This window comes from Salmo salar, chromosome ssa25 (assembly GCF_905237065.1).
Source record: "Salmo salar chromosome ssa25, Ssal_v3.1, whole genome shotgun sequence".
Classification (NCBI taxonomy): Eukaryota; Metazoa; Chordata; class Actinopteri; order Salmoniformes; family Salmonidae; genus Salmo; species Salmo salar.
This window is the reverse complement of record NC_059466.1, coordinates 3,631,993-3,651,468: the sequence shown is the minus strand read 5'-3', so window position 1 is coordinate 3,651,468 and position 19,476 is coordinate 3,631,993. Positions and strand designations below refer to the sequence as shown.

The 19,476-nt window shown below is 40.2% G+C and overlaps 1 protein-coding gene across 1 annotated transcript; it reads left to right on the top strand.

The window, feature by feature from the left end:
• The first annotated feature begins 594 nt into the window (after positions 1 to 594).
• cab39 (calcium binding protein 39) lies at positions 595 to 19,140 on the top strand. Its single transcript, NM_001146372.1, is given in 3 exon segments — positions 595 to 779; positions 7,881 to 8,044; positions 18,647 to 19,140. Coding segments are annotated over 2 exon segments (156 nt in total). The 5' UTR covers positions 595 to 779; positions 7,881 to 7,937; the 3' UTR covers positions 18,696 to 19,140.
• The last annotated feature ends 336 nt before the right edge of the window (positions 19,141 to 19,476 follow it).

Sequence of the window (19,476 nt, the reverse complement as noted above, 5' to 3'; positions counted from 1 at the left end):
TGCACCTGTCTGTAGTTGGGTTGATTAGCGGGGCTATATTAGCTAGTTGGCCCACCTGCTCTTTGTGCGGGATTGTTTCCTCTGTGTGTTGCTTGGGTAAGCGCTGTCTGTAGTTTGCGCTGGTGCATCGTGTTGCGCTCACTGTATTTTATCCCCTGTGTTTGGGGCACTTTCATTTTGTATGCGCTAAATTCGCATGTTGGGTTGGCAGGTGTTTTGTTTTTCGAGCATTAAACGCTATAACCCTTCTCGCTGCTTCCTGCGTCTGTTTCCTCCTCCACTACGCCCGAGCCTTACAACTGTTTGATGCAGTATTTTGATGAGCATTTCAAATAAGTCTTCAAGCTGATTGAAACCAGTACATAGGGCTTGCAACAATGTATCCTCAAATAGCTACATCTGTTACTGTAATCTGTAGAAATTATAGTTTTTGATAGATTTAATCATAATGTATCAATGCAACATTGTTGCAATTTTTGGGTTCAGGGGCGGGGATTAGGGCCGTGTCGTTCCATCATTGAAGTTTGATTGGTTTAAAAATGATGTCAATCGAACATCTCAAACATAACATACCCGCCCTCTTCTCCAGAACGAGGAGTTAGGGGAAATTAAGTTGTTTGACAACAACTATCCTGTAGAAATACTGTTTAGATCACGAGAAAATAATTTTGTAGGATAGTGATGAAGTTCGTTAATAGGTGTGGTGTATAGGTTTAGTATAAGTATTACACTTCCCACAGGATATTCTGTAAACATTTCGAAGTTATCTTCTGAGCTTGGTGAGTGTTAAAAAAGCTACTGTAGCATGCTAAACGAGCTAGCTAGCCAGCTGTGAGTTTGCTAATCGTTCGTTGTTTTTAACTAATAACTACTTTTCGCTTGCTACTGAGATAGCTAGCAACTTTCTAGGATTTGTATTTGACTGTGTTCTCGTGGTTATTTAGTGTGTTGTCACAATTTGATTTAGCTAGCCAAGTTAGCGAGACAATATGAACATTTGGCTAGCTAGCTAGCTGTCAGTGTCCTTTAGGTTCATGCACAATGTCAACAAACTAAGCTATCTAGCAAGCCAAAAGTAGCTAGCTAATCAATCATCAGTTCTAACTCATCTTCAACAAACTCATTGTCACGATCGAACTGAAAGGTAGCATACAATAATAGCGATTTAATCAGCACGTTTGAGTGACACCCGGATATTACTTTGGAAAATCACCAATAACTCATATAATAGTTTACCATTTGCCTATGGGTGGGGATGGCCCAATACAGATATACACCTAGCTAACTTCCTAACATGTAGCTCCCAAGGACCCTGCATTAGATTTGACCGAGTTGATTGTTGTGATCTGATCATTCTGTTTTCTATTGTCTGACCACAAATATATATATATATATATATATATATATTTTTATTTCACCTTAATTTAACCAGGTAGGCCAGTTGAGAACAAGTTCTCATTTACAATTGCGACCTGGCCAAGCTAAAGCAAAGCAGTGCGACAAAAACAATAACAGAGTTACATACACATAAACAAATGTATAGTCAATAACACAATAGAAAACTCTTTGTACAGTGTGTGCAAATGTAGAAGATTAGGGAGGTAAGGCAATAAATAGGCCATAGAGGCAAAATAATTACAATTTAGCATTAACGCTGGAGTGATCGATGTGCAGATGATGATGTGCAAGTAGAGATACTGGGGTGCAAAAGACCAAAACGATAAATAACATGTGTAGCTGTCAATGTAGCCTACAGCTTAGGTTAATTATGGTGATAAGCAAATATGCCATTGTCAGGACATGATTTGTTAGTTACCATCAGAGCCATATATTAATGCACTACATGACCAAAAGTATGTGGACACTTGTTCATTGAACATCTGGGCATTAATTTAAGGTTGGTCCCCCCCTCCCCCCTTTGCTGTTATAACAGCCTTCACTCTTCTGGGAAGGCTTTCCACTAGATGTTGGAACATTGCTGCGGGGACTTGCTTCCATTCAGCCACGAGCATTAGTAAGGTCGGGCACTGATGTTTGTTGATTAGGCCTGGCTCTGAGTCGGAGTTCCAATTCATCCCTAAGCTGTTAGATGGGGTTGAGGTCAGGGCTTTGTGCAGTCAAGTCCTGTTCTTCCACACCGATCTCAACAAACCATTTTCTGTATGGACCTCGCTTTGTGCATGGGGGCATTGTCATGCTGAAACAGGAAAGGGCCTTACCCAAACTGTTGCCACAAAGTTGGACAGAATTGTTTAGAATGTATGCTGTAGCGTTACGATTTCCCTTCACTGGAAATAAGGGGCCTAGCCCGAACCATAAACAGCCCCAGACCATTATTCCTTCTCCACCAAACTTTACAGTTGGCACTGCATTGGGGCAGGCAGCGATCTACTGGCATCCGCCAAACCCAGATTCGTTTGTCGAACTGCCTGATGGTGAAGTGTGATTCATCACTCTAGAGAACGTGTTTCCACTGCTCCAGAGTATTTGTATTTATTAAGGATCCCCATTAGCTGTTACTCTTCCTGGGGTCCAGCAACATTTAAGGCAGTTACATACAATTCAAAATATTACATGACATTTCATAACGCTTTTCACATCACATTAAGTATGTTCCCTCAGTCCACTACTCTACTATCACATATCTACAATACAAAATCCATGTGTACTTGTCTGTAGAGTGCGTGTCTTATCGTGAGTGTGTCTTTTCACAGTCCCCCCCCTGTTCCATAAGGTGTATTTAAAAAAAATAAATAATAATTATAATAATAATAAATGTATTACATTTTAAAACATCTGATTCTACTGCTTGCATCAGTACATAAACAAGTAGTCAAATGGTGGCGAGCTTTACACCACTCCAGCCACGCTTGGCATTGCACATGGTGATCTTAGGCTTGTGTGCAGCTGCTCAGCCATGGAAACCCATTTCATGAAGCTCCTGACAGTTCTTGTGCGGACGTTGCTTCCAGAGGCAGTTTGGAACTCAGTAGTGAGTGTTGCAACCGAGGACAGATGATTTGTACTCACTTCAGCACTCAGCGGTCCCGTACTGTGAGCTTATGTGGCCTATCACTTCGCGGCTGAGCTGTTGTTGCTCCAAGACGTTTCTACTTCACAATAACAGCACTTACAGTTGACCGGGGAAGCTCTAGCAGGCCATACATTTGAAGAACTGAAATAGCCGAATCTACTAATTTGAAGGGGTGTCCACATACTTTTCTGTGTGTGTGTATGTACAGTTGAAGTCGGAAGTTTACATACAGCTTAGCCAAATAGATTTAAACTCAGTTTTTCACAATTCCTGACATTTAATCCTAGTAAAAATTCCCTGTCTTAGGTCAGTTAGAGCACCACTTTATTTTAAGAATGTGAAATGTCAGAATAATAGTAGAGAATTATTTTATTTCAGCTTTTATTTCTTTCATCACATTCCCAGTGGGTCAGAAGTTTACATACATACACTCAATTAGCATTTGGTAGCATTGCGTTTAAATTGTTTAACTTGGGTCAAACGTTTCGGGTAGCCTTCCACAAGCTTCCCACAATAAGTTGGGTGAATTTTGGCCCATTCCTCCTGATCGAGATTGTGTAACTGAGTCAAGTTTGTAGGCCTCCTTGCTCGCACACACTTTTTCAGTTCTGCCCACATATTTTCTATAGGATTGAGGTCAAAGCTTTGTGATGGCCGCTCCAATACCTTGACTTTGTTGTCCTTAACCTCTATGGGCTCGGTGGGACGCAAGCGTCCCACCCGTGGTGCACTCCATCAACAGCAGGTGCATTTCAAGAGCGGCAAATTTGAATCCAAATAAATGTCAAAATTCAAATTTTTCAAACATACAACTATTTTACACCCTTTGAAAGATAAACATCTCCTTAATCTAACCACGTTTTACGATTTCAAAAAGGTTTTACGGCGAAAGCATAAATTTAGAGTATGTTAGGACAGTACATTTACAAGAGTTGTGTGTAATGTTTTGTCAATTCAAAGACAGGGTCACCAAAACCATAAAACCAGCTAAAATGATGCACTAACCTTTTACAATCTCCATCAGATGACACTCCTAGGACATTATGTTAGACAATGCATGCATTTTTAGTTCTATCAAGTTCATATTTATATCCAAAAACAGCGTTTTACTATGGCATTGATGTTGAGGAAATCGTTTCCCTCCAATAACCGGCAGTCAAGTCAGCACCACAAATTAAATAATTAAAATTAGAAAACATTGGTAAAATATTATATTGTCATTTAAAGAATTATAGATTTACATCTCTTGAACGCAATCAACTTGCCAGATTTAAAAATAACCTTACTGGGAAATCACACTTTGCAATAATCTGAGCACTGCGCCCAGAAAAATACGCGTTGTGATACAGACTAGACGTCATGTTGGGGAGATCTAAAATCGAAAATACTATGTAAATAATCCATTACCTTTGATTCTCTTCATCAGATGTTACTTCCAGGTATCACAGGTCCATAACGAATGTAGTTTTGTTCAAAAAAGCTCATCATTTATGTCCAAAAATCTCCGTCTTGTTAGCACATGATCTAAGCCAGCCGGACTTCTCGTCATGAACGAGGGGAAAAAATATATTTACGTTCGTTCAAACATGTCAAACGTTGTATAGCATAAATCATTAGGGCCTTTTTTAACCAGAACATGAATAATATTCAAGGTGGACGAATGCATTCTCTTTTATAACGTATTGGAACGAGGGTACCCAACATGAACTCGCGCGCCAGGTGTCTAATGGGCCATCATCGTTCCATGGCTCTTGTTCGGTCAGATCTCCCTCCAGAAGACTCAAAACACTTTGTAAAGGCTGGTGACATCTAGTGGAAGCAATAGGAAGTGCCAAAATATTCCTCAGCCCCTGTGTTTTTCAATGGCATAGGTTTAAAGGTAATACAACACATCAGGTATCCACTTCCTGTCAGAAAATGTCTCAGGGTTTTGCCTGCCAAATGAGTTCTGTTATACTCACAGACACCATTCAAACAGTTTTAGAAACTTTAAAGTGTTTTCTATCCATATATAATAAGTATATGCATATTCTAGTTACTGGGTAGGATTAGTAACCAGATTAAATCGGGTACATTTTTTTATCCAGCCGTGCAAATACTGCCCCCTAGCCCTAACAGGTTTTAAGCCATTTTGCCACAACTTTGGAAGTATGTTTGGGGTCATTGTCCATTTGGAAGACCCATTTGCGACCAAGCTTTAACTTCCTGACTGATGTCTTGAGACGTTGCTTCAATATATCCACATAATTTTCCTCCTCATGATGCCATCTATTTTGTGAAGTGCACCAGTCCCTCCTGCAGCGAAGCACCCCCACAACATGATGCTGCCACCCCCGTGCTTCACGGTTGGGATGGTGTTCTTCGGCTTGCAAACATCCCCCTTTTTTCCTCCAAACATAACGATGGTGATTATGGCCAAACAGTTCTATTTTTGTTTCATCAGACCAGAGGACATTTCTCCAAAAAGTGCGATCTTTGTCCCCATGTGCAGTTGCAAACTGTAGTCGGTCTTTTTTAATGGCAGTTCTGGAGCAGTGGCTTCTTCCTTGCTGAGCGGCCTTTCAGGTTATGTTGATATAGGACTCGTTTTACTGTGGATATAGATACTTTTGTACCTGTTTCCTCCAGCATCTTCACAAGGTCCTTTGCTGTTGTTCTGGGATTGATTTGCACTTTTCCACCAAAGTACTTTCATCTCTAGGAGACAGAACGCGTCTCCTTCCTGAGCGGTATGACAGCTGCTTGGTCCCATGGTGTTTATACTTGCGTACTATTGTTTGTACAGATGAACGTGGTACCTTCAGGCATTTGGAAATTGCTCCCAAGGATGAACCAGACTTGTGGAGGTCTACAATTTTTTTCCCCCTGAGGTCTTGGCTGATTTCTTTTGATTTTCCCCATGATGTCAAGCAAAGAGGCACTGAGTTTGAAGGTAGGCCTTGAAATACATCCACAGGTACACCTCCAATTGACTGAAATGATGTCAATCAGTCTCTCAGAAGCTTGTAAAGCCAGGACATCGTTTTCTGGAATTTTCCAAGCTGTTTAAAGGCACAGTCAACTTAGTGTATGTAAACTTCTGACCCACTGGAATTGTGATACAGTGAAATAATCTGTCTGTAAGCAATTGCTGGAAAAATTACTTGTGTCATGCACAAATTAGATGTCCTAACCGACTTGCCAAAACTGTAGTTTGTTAACCTGTTGGGGATAGGGGGCAGTATTTGCACGGCCGGATAAAACACGTACCCGATTTAATCTGGTTACTACTCCTGCCCAGTAACTAGAATATGCATATAATTGTTTGATTTGGATAGAAAATACCCTAAAGTTTCTAAAACTGTTTGAATGGTGTCTGTGAGTATAACAGAACTCATTTGGCAGGCCAAAACCTGAGAAGATTCCAAACAGGAAGCGCTCTCTCGGACTATTTCTTAGCCTTCTTGATCATCTCTAACAAAAACAGGGGATCTCTGGCATAACGTGACATTTTCTAACGCTCCCATAGGCTCTCAGAAGGCGCCAGAACGATGAATGGTGACTTTGCAGGCCATGGCTGAAAAACATTAGCGCATTTGGATAGTGGTCGATCTGAGGACAATGAGACTGGAGGCGCGTGCACGAGCCGACACCATGTTTACTTTCTCTCTCTTGAACGAAAACAACGACTCCCGGTCGGAATATTATCGTTTTTTTACGAAAAAAATCGCATAAAAATTGATTTTAAACAGCGTTTGACATGCTTCGAAGTACGGTAATGGAATATTTTGATTTTTTTTGTCACGAAACGCGTCGGGCGCGTCACCCTTCTTTACGCTTCGGATAGTGTCTTGAACGCACGAACAAAACGCCGCTATTTGGATATAACTATGGATTATTTGGAACCAAACCAACATTTGTTATTGAAGTAGAAGTCCTGGAAGTGCATTCTGACGAAGAACAGCAAAGGTAATCAAACTTTTCTAATAGTAAATCGGAGTTTGGTGAGTACCACACTTGGTGGGTGTCAAAATAGCTAGCCTGTGATGGCCGGGCTATCTACTCAGATTATTGCAAAATGTGCTTTCACCGAAAAGCTATTTTAAAATCGGACATATCGAGTGCATAGAGGAGTTCTGTATCTATAATTCTTAAAATAATTATGTTTTTTGTGAACGTTTATCGTGAGTAATTTAGTAAATTCACCGGCAGTGTTCGGTGGGAATGCTAGTCACATGCTAATGTAAAAAGCTGGTTTTTGATATAAATATGAACTTGATTGAACAAAACATGCATGTATTGTATAACATAATGTCCTAGGGTTGTCATCTGATGAAGATCATCAAAGGTTAGTGCTGCATTTAGCTGTGGTTTGGGTTTATGTGACATTATATGCTAGCTTGAAAAATGGGTGTCTGATTATTTCTGGCTGGGTACTCTGCTGACATAATCTAATGTTTTGCTTTCGTTGTAAAGCCTTTTTGAAATCGGACAGTGTGGTTAGATTAACGAGAGTCTTGTCTTTAAAATGGTGTAAAATAGTCATATGTTTGAGAAATTGAAGTAATAGCATTTCTAAGGTATTTGAATATCGCGCCACGGGATTACACTGGCTGTTGAGTAGGAGCCCATAGAGGTTAACAAGACATTTGTGGAGTGGTTGAAAAACTTTTTTTAATGACTCCAACCTAAGTGTATGTAAACTTCCAACTTCAACTGTATGTATATGTGTGGCTCTGGTTACCATAGTGTACTGTAATGTGCATTTTTCAGTGACGGCATAGGCCATGATCTCAGTCAGACCATGTGTGCTGCAGTTTGTTTACGTAATAGCTCATCATTCGTCTGCAATACATTTTATCCAAAGGGAAAGCGGTGCATTTTTTCCGTTCTACATCCAGACTCAACTCATCACCTTCTCATCATGCCTTTCCCCTTCGGGAAGTCTCAGAAGAGCCCAGCAGAGATTGTGAAGAGTCTGAAGGAGAATGTGGCTTACTTGGAAAAGCTGGATGCGGCAGAAAGCAAAAAATGTGAAAAGGTCAGGTGGTACTTGTGGACTGCTGTTTTGAGAGCACACTAGAAATTGTCTGTTGGCATTTGTTAGTTAAAGTTGGTCTCTAACGTTTGAGTGTCTAGACAGCAGCTTCATATAGAAATGGCGTGAGAGTCATTGGATGCGTCTGAAATGACACCCTAATCCCTATATAGTGCATTACTTTTGACCAGAGCCATATATGGGTTTTGGTTAATAGTGCACTATATTATAGGGAATAGGGTGCCATTTCAGATGCAGCCCCTGATTTAACTAAGTGCTGTTCCCTCATATCTTCTTGTCACCAGGTTGCAGAAGAGGTGTCTAAGAACCTGTCATCTCTGAAAGAGGTGCTGTGTGGTACAGGGGACAAGGAGCCCCAAACGGAGGCAGTTGCCCAACTGGCCCAGGAGCTCTACAACACCAACCTCCTTATTGCTCTCATTGCTAACCTGCAAAGGATTGATTTTGAGGTGGGGAAATGTTCTACCCATTAGTTTTGTGCGGGGGGGAAATATATTCAGGATACAACGGTAGTCCATAGTGGATGTATGAATCAATACAGAAGTGGGAGGAGCATAAAGCACTGGGGAGTGACAGTGTTCTGTGTGGGCCTCTCATTCCTTTATATCAGTATTTTTTAACATGCACATACAGTGTCACCCTCCTATTCTTCATTGATTGTAATGTTTATCATCATTGTCCACCAGGGAAAGAAGGATGTGGTCCAGCTGTTCAGCAACATTGTACGGCGTCAGATTGGCACCCGTACGCCCACGGTTGAGTATATCTCCTCACACCCACAGATCCTCTTCATGCTGCTGAAAGGGTGAGTCTCAAAGCTGCCCATCTGCCATCTGTTAGATCAGTAGACATGATAAGCAAGAGGCATGGATTTATCTATTTTAGTTAGGTTTGTCCCAATTTACAGATAGGGCTGTTGCGGTGACCGTATTACCGCGGACCGGCAGTCATGAGTCATGACCACAGTAAATTTCCACGTGACCGTTATCACAGTAATCTCCTTTTATGCACTCTGGACATGCGTTGGTAGTACCCAACTCGCTAACGACCATCAGGTCGCTAATGGCCTGGTTCTCGGCGCTCTATTTTCCCTCTAACCACTCTGACATTAATAGAAATGCAATTGAAAATGAAATCAAAACAGTATTATGCTTTTAAAACTCACGTCACTGTGATGATCAATTTGAAGAAAGACGTTCAACAACAGGTTGAAACTGAGTGGAAAACATTGTTGTTGTGGATGTTGTTTCAAAGCTGAACACAACAAAATGGACAGAGCTTTCTAAGGTGATGATTCATTCAAAACGCCAATATTATTAGAGCTCACGCATAGGCCTATATAAGAGCCCAAGCTAAAAAAAAAAAAAAATACCTGAATGAAAATTATTGTGCCGTTATATGTATATTACGCACAGCATAAAAATATAAAGATTTAAGATGTCTTTGGTACATAATTGGTCTAGCCTATACTCAAAAATTTAACAAATTCTAGTAATCGCCTTTGAGTGTGCACTGTATAATACATACAGGATGGACTGGTTAACGTATGCTACGCTCCAAACATTCTATCAATGAGTTTGGGAGAGAACGTATAGGCCTAGGCAATGCTATTGGTTCAATGATTTGTGGAGAGCGGCTAACAGAGTTAGCCTACAATTTATAGTGAATTCAATTTTGAATAGCCTTGTAATAGGGCATTAAATATTTATTTTTTTAGGCTGACATTACTTTTAGCTACAGAATATCTCAGTACTTTGCGTTTCCTCTTTCTCCTTCATTCCTTTCTCAAGTACGCAGAGAGGGGGGGCTATCAACAGTTTAATTAAATATGTTTAGTTGTGAACCTATTACTATCGATGTTCCTAAACAGATTTCAGTTAGTTTCCCAAATTAAGCACTGGGTAGTTGCAGGAACAGGGTTGGAGAGCCCATGGCATACAGAGTTTCACCTGTCGCGCAGCAAGAGGCTATATGCTCCTCAAACAGTGGTTGATGCATGGAGTGAAATGTGTTCTTATAAGCCCAGACATTTCTATTTGCAATCCTGTGAAAGCAGAGTTTTGATAGTTGCCACTTAAGAGGATCCCAGCTGCTACTATATTTATTTCTCAGCTTCTCATATTAAGCACATGCCCCGCTCTAAAACCGGAGTAGACTACCTGGCATGATTGGAAAACGAATGCAAGCTTTTTTTGTGACTTTCTCAAATCATCAATAGCCCATATTTGTTTTGATTTCTAAGACATTCTAAGGTTTGTATCATTCAAAACTAAAGTTGCCAAATAACTCTAAATCTAGTCTATAGGACTTTTTATCAAATGATCACTTTTATGCTCAACATAGCCTCTTCATATGTGCACTCACTCTGGAATGGGAAAAATATCCTTTCTATTTTATTAATTTAAGTAAATTGTATTCTTCTTAATATAAAATAATGGCACTTATTAGCATATTGTGTCTGCTAAATGAACGGCGCATAGCCAGGTAACAACTCATTCTGTTCTTCTGAAATACATTTTCTTCATATCATGTTTCTTTCTTTATTTTAGGCAGGTTTAATGCATTTGTGATGGTGTATATAAAATGGATTTATTAGACTTTTAAAAAATGTTGATGTTCCAAAGGCGCGCATATGCGGCTTGTGTGCGTGGAGGCCTGGAGATGCTAAACGTGTTTGTTAATTAATGATCAATTGCCGTGAGAGCAGCAGTCAATTGCATGACAGCCATCTGACAAAATTTCATGACCGCCACATCCCTATTTACAGACCCACGTGCATACAATCGCAACAGATCCTAAATGAATAATCACCAACAAAACACACCCATGTAGTAGTGTTGAGCACTATTGACACGAATCCCACCTTTGCAGGTACGAGACTGCGGAAGTGGCTCTGAACTGTGGGATGATGCTAAGGGAGTGCCTGCGTCATGAGCCCCTGGCGCGCAGTGTTCTTTTCTCTGAGGACTTCTATTGCTTCTTCCGCTATGTAGAGCTGTCCACCTTCGACATCGCCTCAGATGCTTTCGCTTCATTCAAGGTACACTGCTGCTTTTCTTACTTCTTTATGGCCTATGTGCATACTATAACTAAGCCTTGTCTGAGTCAGAAAGGCTCCTGCCCTATGTCCAACCTCCTGTATCGTGAGGCAGCTTGGTGCACAAGTACAGTGGGGGAAAAAGTAATTGATCCCCTGCTGATTTTGTACGTTTGCCCACTGATAAAGAAAGGATCAGTCTATAATTTTAACCTCTATGGGCTAGGTGGGACGTCCCACCTACTCAACAGCCAGTGTAATCCCGTGGCGCGTTATTCAAATTTCTCAAAAATGCAAAAACTTCAATTTTTACACCATTTACAATTTTACACCATTTTAAAGATAAGACTCTCGTTAATCTAACCACACTGTCCGATTTCAAAAAGGCTTTACAACGAAAGCAAAACATTAGATTATGTCAGCAGAGTACCCAGCCAGAAATAATCAGACACCCATTTTTCAAGCTAGCATATAATGTCACATAAACCCAAACCACAGCTAAATGTAGCACTAACCTTTGATGATCTTCATCAGATGACAACCCTAGGACATTATGTTATACAATACATGCATGTTTTGTTCAATCAAGTTCATATTTATATAAAAAACTGCTTTTTACATTAGCATGTGACTAGCATGTGACTAGCATTCCCACCGAACACTGCCGGTGAATTTACTAAATTACTCACGATAAACGTTCACAAAAAGCATAACAATTATTTTAAGAATTATAGATACAGAACTCCTCTATGCACTCGATATGTCCGATTTTAAAATAGCTTTTCGGTGAAAGCACATTTTGCAATATTCTCAGTAGATAGCCCGGCATCACAGGGCTAGCTATTTAGACACCCAGCAAGTTTAGCACTCAGCAAAGTCACAGTTACTATAAGAAAAATGTTCTTACCTTTGCTGTCTTCGTCAGAATGCACTCCCAGGACTTCTACTTCAATAACAAATGTTGGTTTGGTTCAAAATAATCCATAGTTATATCCAAACAGCGGCGTTTTGTTCGTGCGTTCAAGACACTATCCGAAAGGGTAAATAAGGGTGACGAGCATGGCTCAATTCGTGACAAAAGAATTCTAAATATTCCATTACCGTACTTCGAAGCATGTCAACCGCTGTTTAAAATCAATTTTTATGCCATTTTTCTCATAAAAAAAGCGATAATATTCCGACCGGGAATCTGCGTTTAGGTAAACAGACGAAAGAAAATAAAGCATTCGGTCGACTCGGGCACGCGCCTAAGCCCATAGTACTCTGATCGGCCACTTGCCAAAAGCGATAATGTGTTTCAGCCAGAGGCTGCCTCGATATCGTTCAGCTTTTTCCCGGGCTCTGAGAGCCTATGGGAGCCGTAGGAAGTGTCACGTTATTGCAAAGATCCTCAGTCTTCAATAAAAAGAGCCAAGATGAAACACAATTTGTCAGACAGGCCACTTCCTGCATGGAATCTTCTCAGGTTTTGGCCTGCCATATGAGTTCTGTTATACACAGACACCATTCAAACAGTTTTAGAAACTTTAGGGTGTTTTCTATCCAAATAATTATATGCATATTCTAGTTACTGGGCAGGAGTAGTAACCAGATTAAATCGGGTACGTTTTTTATCCGGCCGTGTCAATACTGCCCCCTAGCCCTAACAGGTTAATGGTAGGTTTATTTGAACAGTGAGAGACAGATTAACCTCTATGGGCTCGGTGGGACGCGAGCCCCACCCGTGGTGCACTCCATCAACAGCAGGTGCATTTCAAGAGCGGCAAATTTGAATCCAAATAAATGTCAAAATTCAAATTTTTCAAACATACAACTATTTTACACCCTTTGAAAGATAAACATCTCCTTAATCTAACCACGTTTTACGATTTCAAAAAGGTTTTACGGCGAAAGCATAAATTTAGAGTATGTTAGGACAGTACATTTACAAGAGTTGTGTGTAATGTTTTGTCAATTCAAAGACAGGGTCACCAAAACCATAAAACCAGCTAAAATGATGCACTAACCTTTTACAATCTCCATCAGATGACACTCCTAGGACATTATGTTAGACAATGCATGCATTTTTAGTTCTATCAAGTTCATATTTATATCCAAAAACAGCGTTTTACTATGGCATTGATGTTGAGGAAATCGTTTCCCTCCAATAACCGGCAGTCAAGTCAGTACCACAAATTAAATAATTAAAATTAGAAAACATTGGTAAAATATTATATTGTCATTTAAAGAATTATAGATTTACATCTCTTGAACGCAATCAACTTGCCAGATTTAAAAATAACCTTACTGGGAAATCACACTTTGCAATAATCTGAGCACTGCGCCCAGAAAAATACGGCGTTGCGATACAGACTAGACGTCATGTTGGGGAGATCTAAAATCGAAAATACTATGTAAATAATCCATTACCTTTGATTCTCTTCATCAGATGTCACTTCCAGGTATCACAGGTCCATAAAGAATGTAGTTTTGTTCAAAAAAGCTCATCATTTATGTCCAAAAATCTCCGTCTTGTTAGCACATGATCTAAGCCAGCCGGACTTCTCGTCATGAACGAGGGGAAAAAATATATTTACGTTCGTTCAAACATGTCAAACGTTGTATAGCATAAATCATTAGGGCCTTTTTTAACCAGAACATGAATAATATTCAAGGTGGACGAATGCATTCTCTTTTATAACGTATTGGAACGAGGGTACCCAACATGAACTCGCGCGCCAGGTGTCTAATGGGCCATCATCGTTCCATGGCTCTTGTTCGGTCAGATCTCCCTCCAGAAGACTCAAAACACTTTGTAAAGGCTGGTGACATCTAGTGGAAGCAATAGGAAGTGCCAAAATATTCCTCAGCCCCTGTGTTTTTCAATGGCATAGGTTTAAAGGTAATACAACACATCAGGTATCCACTTCCTGTCAGAAAATGTCTCAGGGTTTTGCCTGCCAAATGAGTTCTGTTATACTCACAGACACCATTCAAACAGTTTTAGAAACTTTAGAGTGTTTTCTATCCATATATAATAAGTATATGCATATTCTAGTTACTGGGTAGGATTAGTAACCAGATTAAATCGGGTACATTTTTTTTATCCAGCCGTGCAAATACTGCCCCCTAGCCCTAACAGGTTAACAACAAAAATATTTTAAAAAACGCATGTCAAAAATGTTATAAATTGATTTGCATTTTAATGAGGGAAATAAGTATTTGACCCCCTCTCAATCAGAAAGATTTCTGGCTCCCAGGTGTCTTTTATACAGGTAACGAGCTGAGATTAGGAGCACACTCTTAAAGGGAGTGCTCCTAACCGCAGCTTGTTACCTGTAAAAAAGACACCTGTCCTCAGAAGCAATCAATCAATCAGATTCCAAACTCTCTACCATGGCCAAGACCAAAGAGCTCTCCAAGGATGTCAGTGACAAGATTGTAGACCTACACAAGGCTGGAATGGGCTACAAGACCATCGCCAAGCAGCTTGGTGAGAAGGTGACAACATTTGGTGCGATTATTCGCAAATGGAAGAAACACAAAAGAACTGTGAATATCCCTCGGCCTGGGGCTCCATGCAAGATCTCACCTCGTGGGGTTGCAATGATCATGAGAACGGTGAGGAATCAGCCCAGAACTACACGGGAGGATCTTGTCAATGATCTCAAGGCAGCTGGGACCATAGTCACCAAGAAAACAATTGGTAACACACTACGCCGTGAAGGACTGAAATCCTGCAGCGCCCGCAAGGTCCCCCTGCTCAAGAATACATATACATGCCCGTCTGAAGTTTGCCAATGAACATCTGAATGATTCAGAGGACAACTGGTAAAAGTGTTGTGGTCAGATGAGGCCAAAATGGAGCTTTTTGGCATCAACTCAACTCGCTGTGTTTGGAGGAGGAGGAATGCTGCCTATGACCCCAAGAACACCATCTCCACTGTCAAACATGGAGGTGGAAACATTATGCTTTGGGGGTGTTTTTCTGCTAAGGGGACAGGACAACTTCACCGCATCAAAGGGACGATGGACGGGGCCATGTACCGTCAAATCTTGGGTGAGAACCTCCTTCCCTCAGCCAGGGCATTGAAAATGGGTCGTGGATGGGTATTCCAGCATGACAATGACCCAAAACACACGGCCAAGGCAACAAAGGAGTGGCTCAAGAAGAAGCACATTAAGGTCCTGGAGTGGCCTAGCCAGTCTCCAGACCTTAATCCCATAGAAAATCTGTGGAGGGAGCTGAAGGTTCGAGTTGCCAAATGTCAGCCTCGAAACCTTAATGACTTGGAGAAGATCTGCAAAGAGGAGTGGGACAAAATCCCTCCTGAGATGTGTGCAAACCTGGTGGCCAACTACAAGAAACGTCTGACCTCTGATTGCGAACAAGGGTTTTGCCACCAAGTACTAAGTCATGTTTTGCAAAGCGGTCAAATACTTATTTCCCTCATTAAAATGCAAATCATTTTATAAATTTTTTTACATGCGTTTTTCTGGATTTTTGTTGTTATTCTGTCTCTCACTGTTGAAATAAACCTACCATTAAAATTATAGACTGATCATTTCTTTGTAAGTGGGCAAACGTACAAAATCAGCAGGGGATCAAATACTTTTTTCCCCCCACTGTACATCCCCTGGACAGGACGTTAGCGCTAGTGTCCTTAGTATGATCTGTTATTTCTTTATCTAATATCCTGTTCTTTTCTCTCAAATGTGTTGCTAGGATCTTCTCACGAGACATAAGATTATGTGCGCAGATTTTCTGGAGACCAATTATGACAGGGTGTTTACAGAATATGAGAAGCTCCTGCATTCTGAGAATTATGTCACCAAACGGCAGTCCCTGAAGGTACTTTATATCACGTTTGATGCTTCATGGTATCACTTTGTCATAAAACCCAACATTTTAAAGTTTTGACCTCTCACGTGACTCAATGATTACTTTCTTCTGTAACTGAAATATCTTACTAACTTATCCTAAAAGCAATGATTACCCTCCTTTTATATTACTAACCAAACTGTTTTGTAGCTCCTGGGAGAGCTTCTTCTGGACAGACATAACTTCACTGTGATGACCAAGTACATCAGTCGTGCAGAGAACTTGAAGATGATGATGAACATGCTGCGAGACAACAGCCGCAACATCCAGTTTGAGGCCTTCCATGTCTTCAAGGTGTGTAGAAATGTTTTATTAAGGGAGAGGCCAAGGTTGAGGGTACAGATTCTGGTCTCATTCTCTGCTTGTCCTACTTTCCACCGTTTTGGGTTACTTGACCTAAAATACATGTTATTCACATTTCATCCCCTAATCTATCATTCTCAGTCTTTATAGAGGATGCAGAAATATTAATGCTTCCTTTAAAAGTTAGTTATAACTTCATACTGTTGTATTATTCTAAATAAATGATTCCATTAACATATACTAAGGTATACATTTACCAGTTAACCAACTAGAATAGATGTCAGGCTACGGCACTCACGCTGTAGCACTATTCAATTCAAAGACTGTTCTGTCCGCTCTGGTCCTAGGTGTTTGTGGCCAACCCCAACAAGACTCAGCCTGTGCTGGACATCCTGCTGAAGAACCAGGCCAAGCTGGTGGACTTCCTGAGCCACTTCCAGACAGATCGCTCTGAGGACGAGCAGTTCTGTGACGAGAAGAACTACCTGATCAAGCAGATCCGCGACCTGAAGAGGCCCCCGCCACCAGAGGAGGCATGAGGGGACAGGCAGGGGGACGCCAGTTCAGAGGGAGAGAGTGAGAATGATGGTGAGAGCGAGCGAGGGAGTCATGCTTGACTAGAATCTATTACTCTTCCCTTCTCTTAACTTCGAACATAGGAAAAATATATTGTACAAACTCCCTCCTCATCCCTTTTTAAGTTTCTAATGCTCATGTGGGAACGGAGGTCATTTTTAAGGCACACACAACAAGAGTTACCCAAGAACAGTTATTTAAACCATAGAGCTATTTCAGCCAATTCGTATGAATCAATGCACTTTGTCAGATGATGTTATATTGGACCTTAAACATGCCATTATTCTCTTTATTAAGCACAGTAGCACACCTGAGCAATTTCCTGGGAAATTAGGATACGTGGTCAACATAAAACGGAATAAACTCTCTCTGACAACAGGCAAAGTCTCACCAAACTTTACAGGAAATGTAAAATGGATTTGCAAGCTTTTAAAGGGTGATGTCTATTTTGATATTTTAGGACCTAGAATTTTTAAAACAAGATATTCTTTTGCTGGCGTTATTCTATAACAGTTAACATTTTATTTTGTAACTGTCTTGATTCTGACACCACACTTAACAAATTTCATAATATCTTGGTTTATTGCTTTATTTAAGAGCTCTTTCATTGATCTGGGACTTTTAAATTGTGGATGACCTTAGTGGTATTATTCTTTGCTTGGGATAGACACTTGGGTTGAAGTAGGTCATTGTAATCTTTAGTTGATAACTATGTAATTATCTTCAGTCCAGCTCCTAACAGCATATACAAAGTGACAATGGAAAGCTCAAAGATGCGATTCCTCTGCATCAGTTGTCCTAATAGAATCCATCAGAGATGGCAGTAAAAAAAAAAAAATGAAACATGAATCGATGAGATTTGTGAGGTAGGAGCCAGGCTAGTAGACTAAAATAGACTGTCAGATAACGCTGCAGGGTGACCATAGGCAGCCATCCATTATTTACTCTGATTGATCCAAATGTTAGCACTCTCTTTTTCCCTGCCCGGACGCTCGCTAGTTTTCATATGCGGTTAGGAACCGGTGTGAGATAGGAAATTATCACTTAATGATATTTCTTTGCAGACAACTGATAAGATGTATCCTCCAAATAATATTACTAACACATAATATCTTATCGGACAAGAATAATGCAACACAAAAGTAGCACTATTGTTGCAGTGCAGCAGAATCTGCCCGAGCTCTGACACTCCTAAGATGCTAGTAAGCATGGGCTTCCATGAGCTGCATGCTGTATTTCAGGTGTCAATCTCATGCAGTTAGACGCACTGGTCAGGAAGCCATTGCAGAGGCCAGTGATTGGACCCTTTTTTTCAATTTTTGCCTAAAATGACATACCCAAATCTAACCGCCTATAGCGCAGGACCTGATGCAAGGATATGCATATTATTGATAACATATGAATGGAAACACTTTGAAGTTTGTGGAAATGTTAAATTAATGTAGGAGGATAACACATTTAGATCAGGTAGAAGATAATACAAAGAAAAAAAACATGCGTTTTTGTTCCATCTTTGAAATGCAAGAGAGAGGCCATAATGTACTATTCCGGGTTAGGCACAATTTAGATGTTGGCCACTAGATGGCAGCTGTGTATGTGCAAAGTTTTAGACTGATTCAATGAACCATTGCATTTCTGTTCAAATGTTGTGTCAAGACTGCCCAAATGTGCCTAATTGGTTTATTAATACATTTTCAAGTTCATAACTGTGCACTCTCCTCAAACAATAGCATGGTATTCATTCAAGAATTTAAACTTTCTGCCCATATCAGATATGTCTACTGTATGTCCTGGAAAATGTTCTTGTTACTTACAACCTCATGCTAATCACATTAGCCTACGTTAGCTCAACTGTCCCGTGGGGGGGGACACTGATCCCGTAGAGGTTTAAACACATTAAATGTTCCACATAATGACCTGCATTGTCAAACTTGAATGAGCCAATTGGGATGATTTATGTTGAATCCAAAGCACCTAATTGGCCACATTCTCTTAATGGGGGTTCGACTCTATCAATAATTACTTTGTATATTGTCCAGATGAACAAAAAAAAGAGTATCTTGAAATGACAGCATTTTTGCCTTACCTGGTGTCACTAAAATTGCATAATAACAGATTACAAAAATATATGGTGTCTGTTTTGCACAATTCTAGTATATACCTCATGGGGTTTTGAGTTCATAAGTGCTGTGTTCTCTACTTTCCTTGACAAGATATTTGATTTGATATTTTGGATAAACAGCATTGGTTTGTATTATGCATGCTAAATAAATCAATGTTTTTGTTTGAACTTAAGCAGGGAGTGGGACCTGGTTTTCTCTTAGGGGAAAGACTTTTCAACCAAATGTATTTGTTGGGTGCCTCATGTCAATTCATAATGAATTACAGGATTGGCCCCACAAAAGTATGAATGTTGCCTTACTTTCAGAATTTTTATTTGATTGTTAAGACCATGTATGTGCTCAATTTTCTTAACCAAAGGTAATTTGAGGTGGAAAATAATGCATTTCAAGTCCCAAACATAACGCCAACTTCACAGGCCCAGATTAAATTTAATTTTAATTGGTAAATAATTAACTGCAAATGTGATTTCATGAATCTAGATAAACCTTGAATGGAGTACTTCT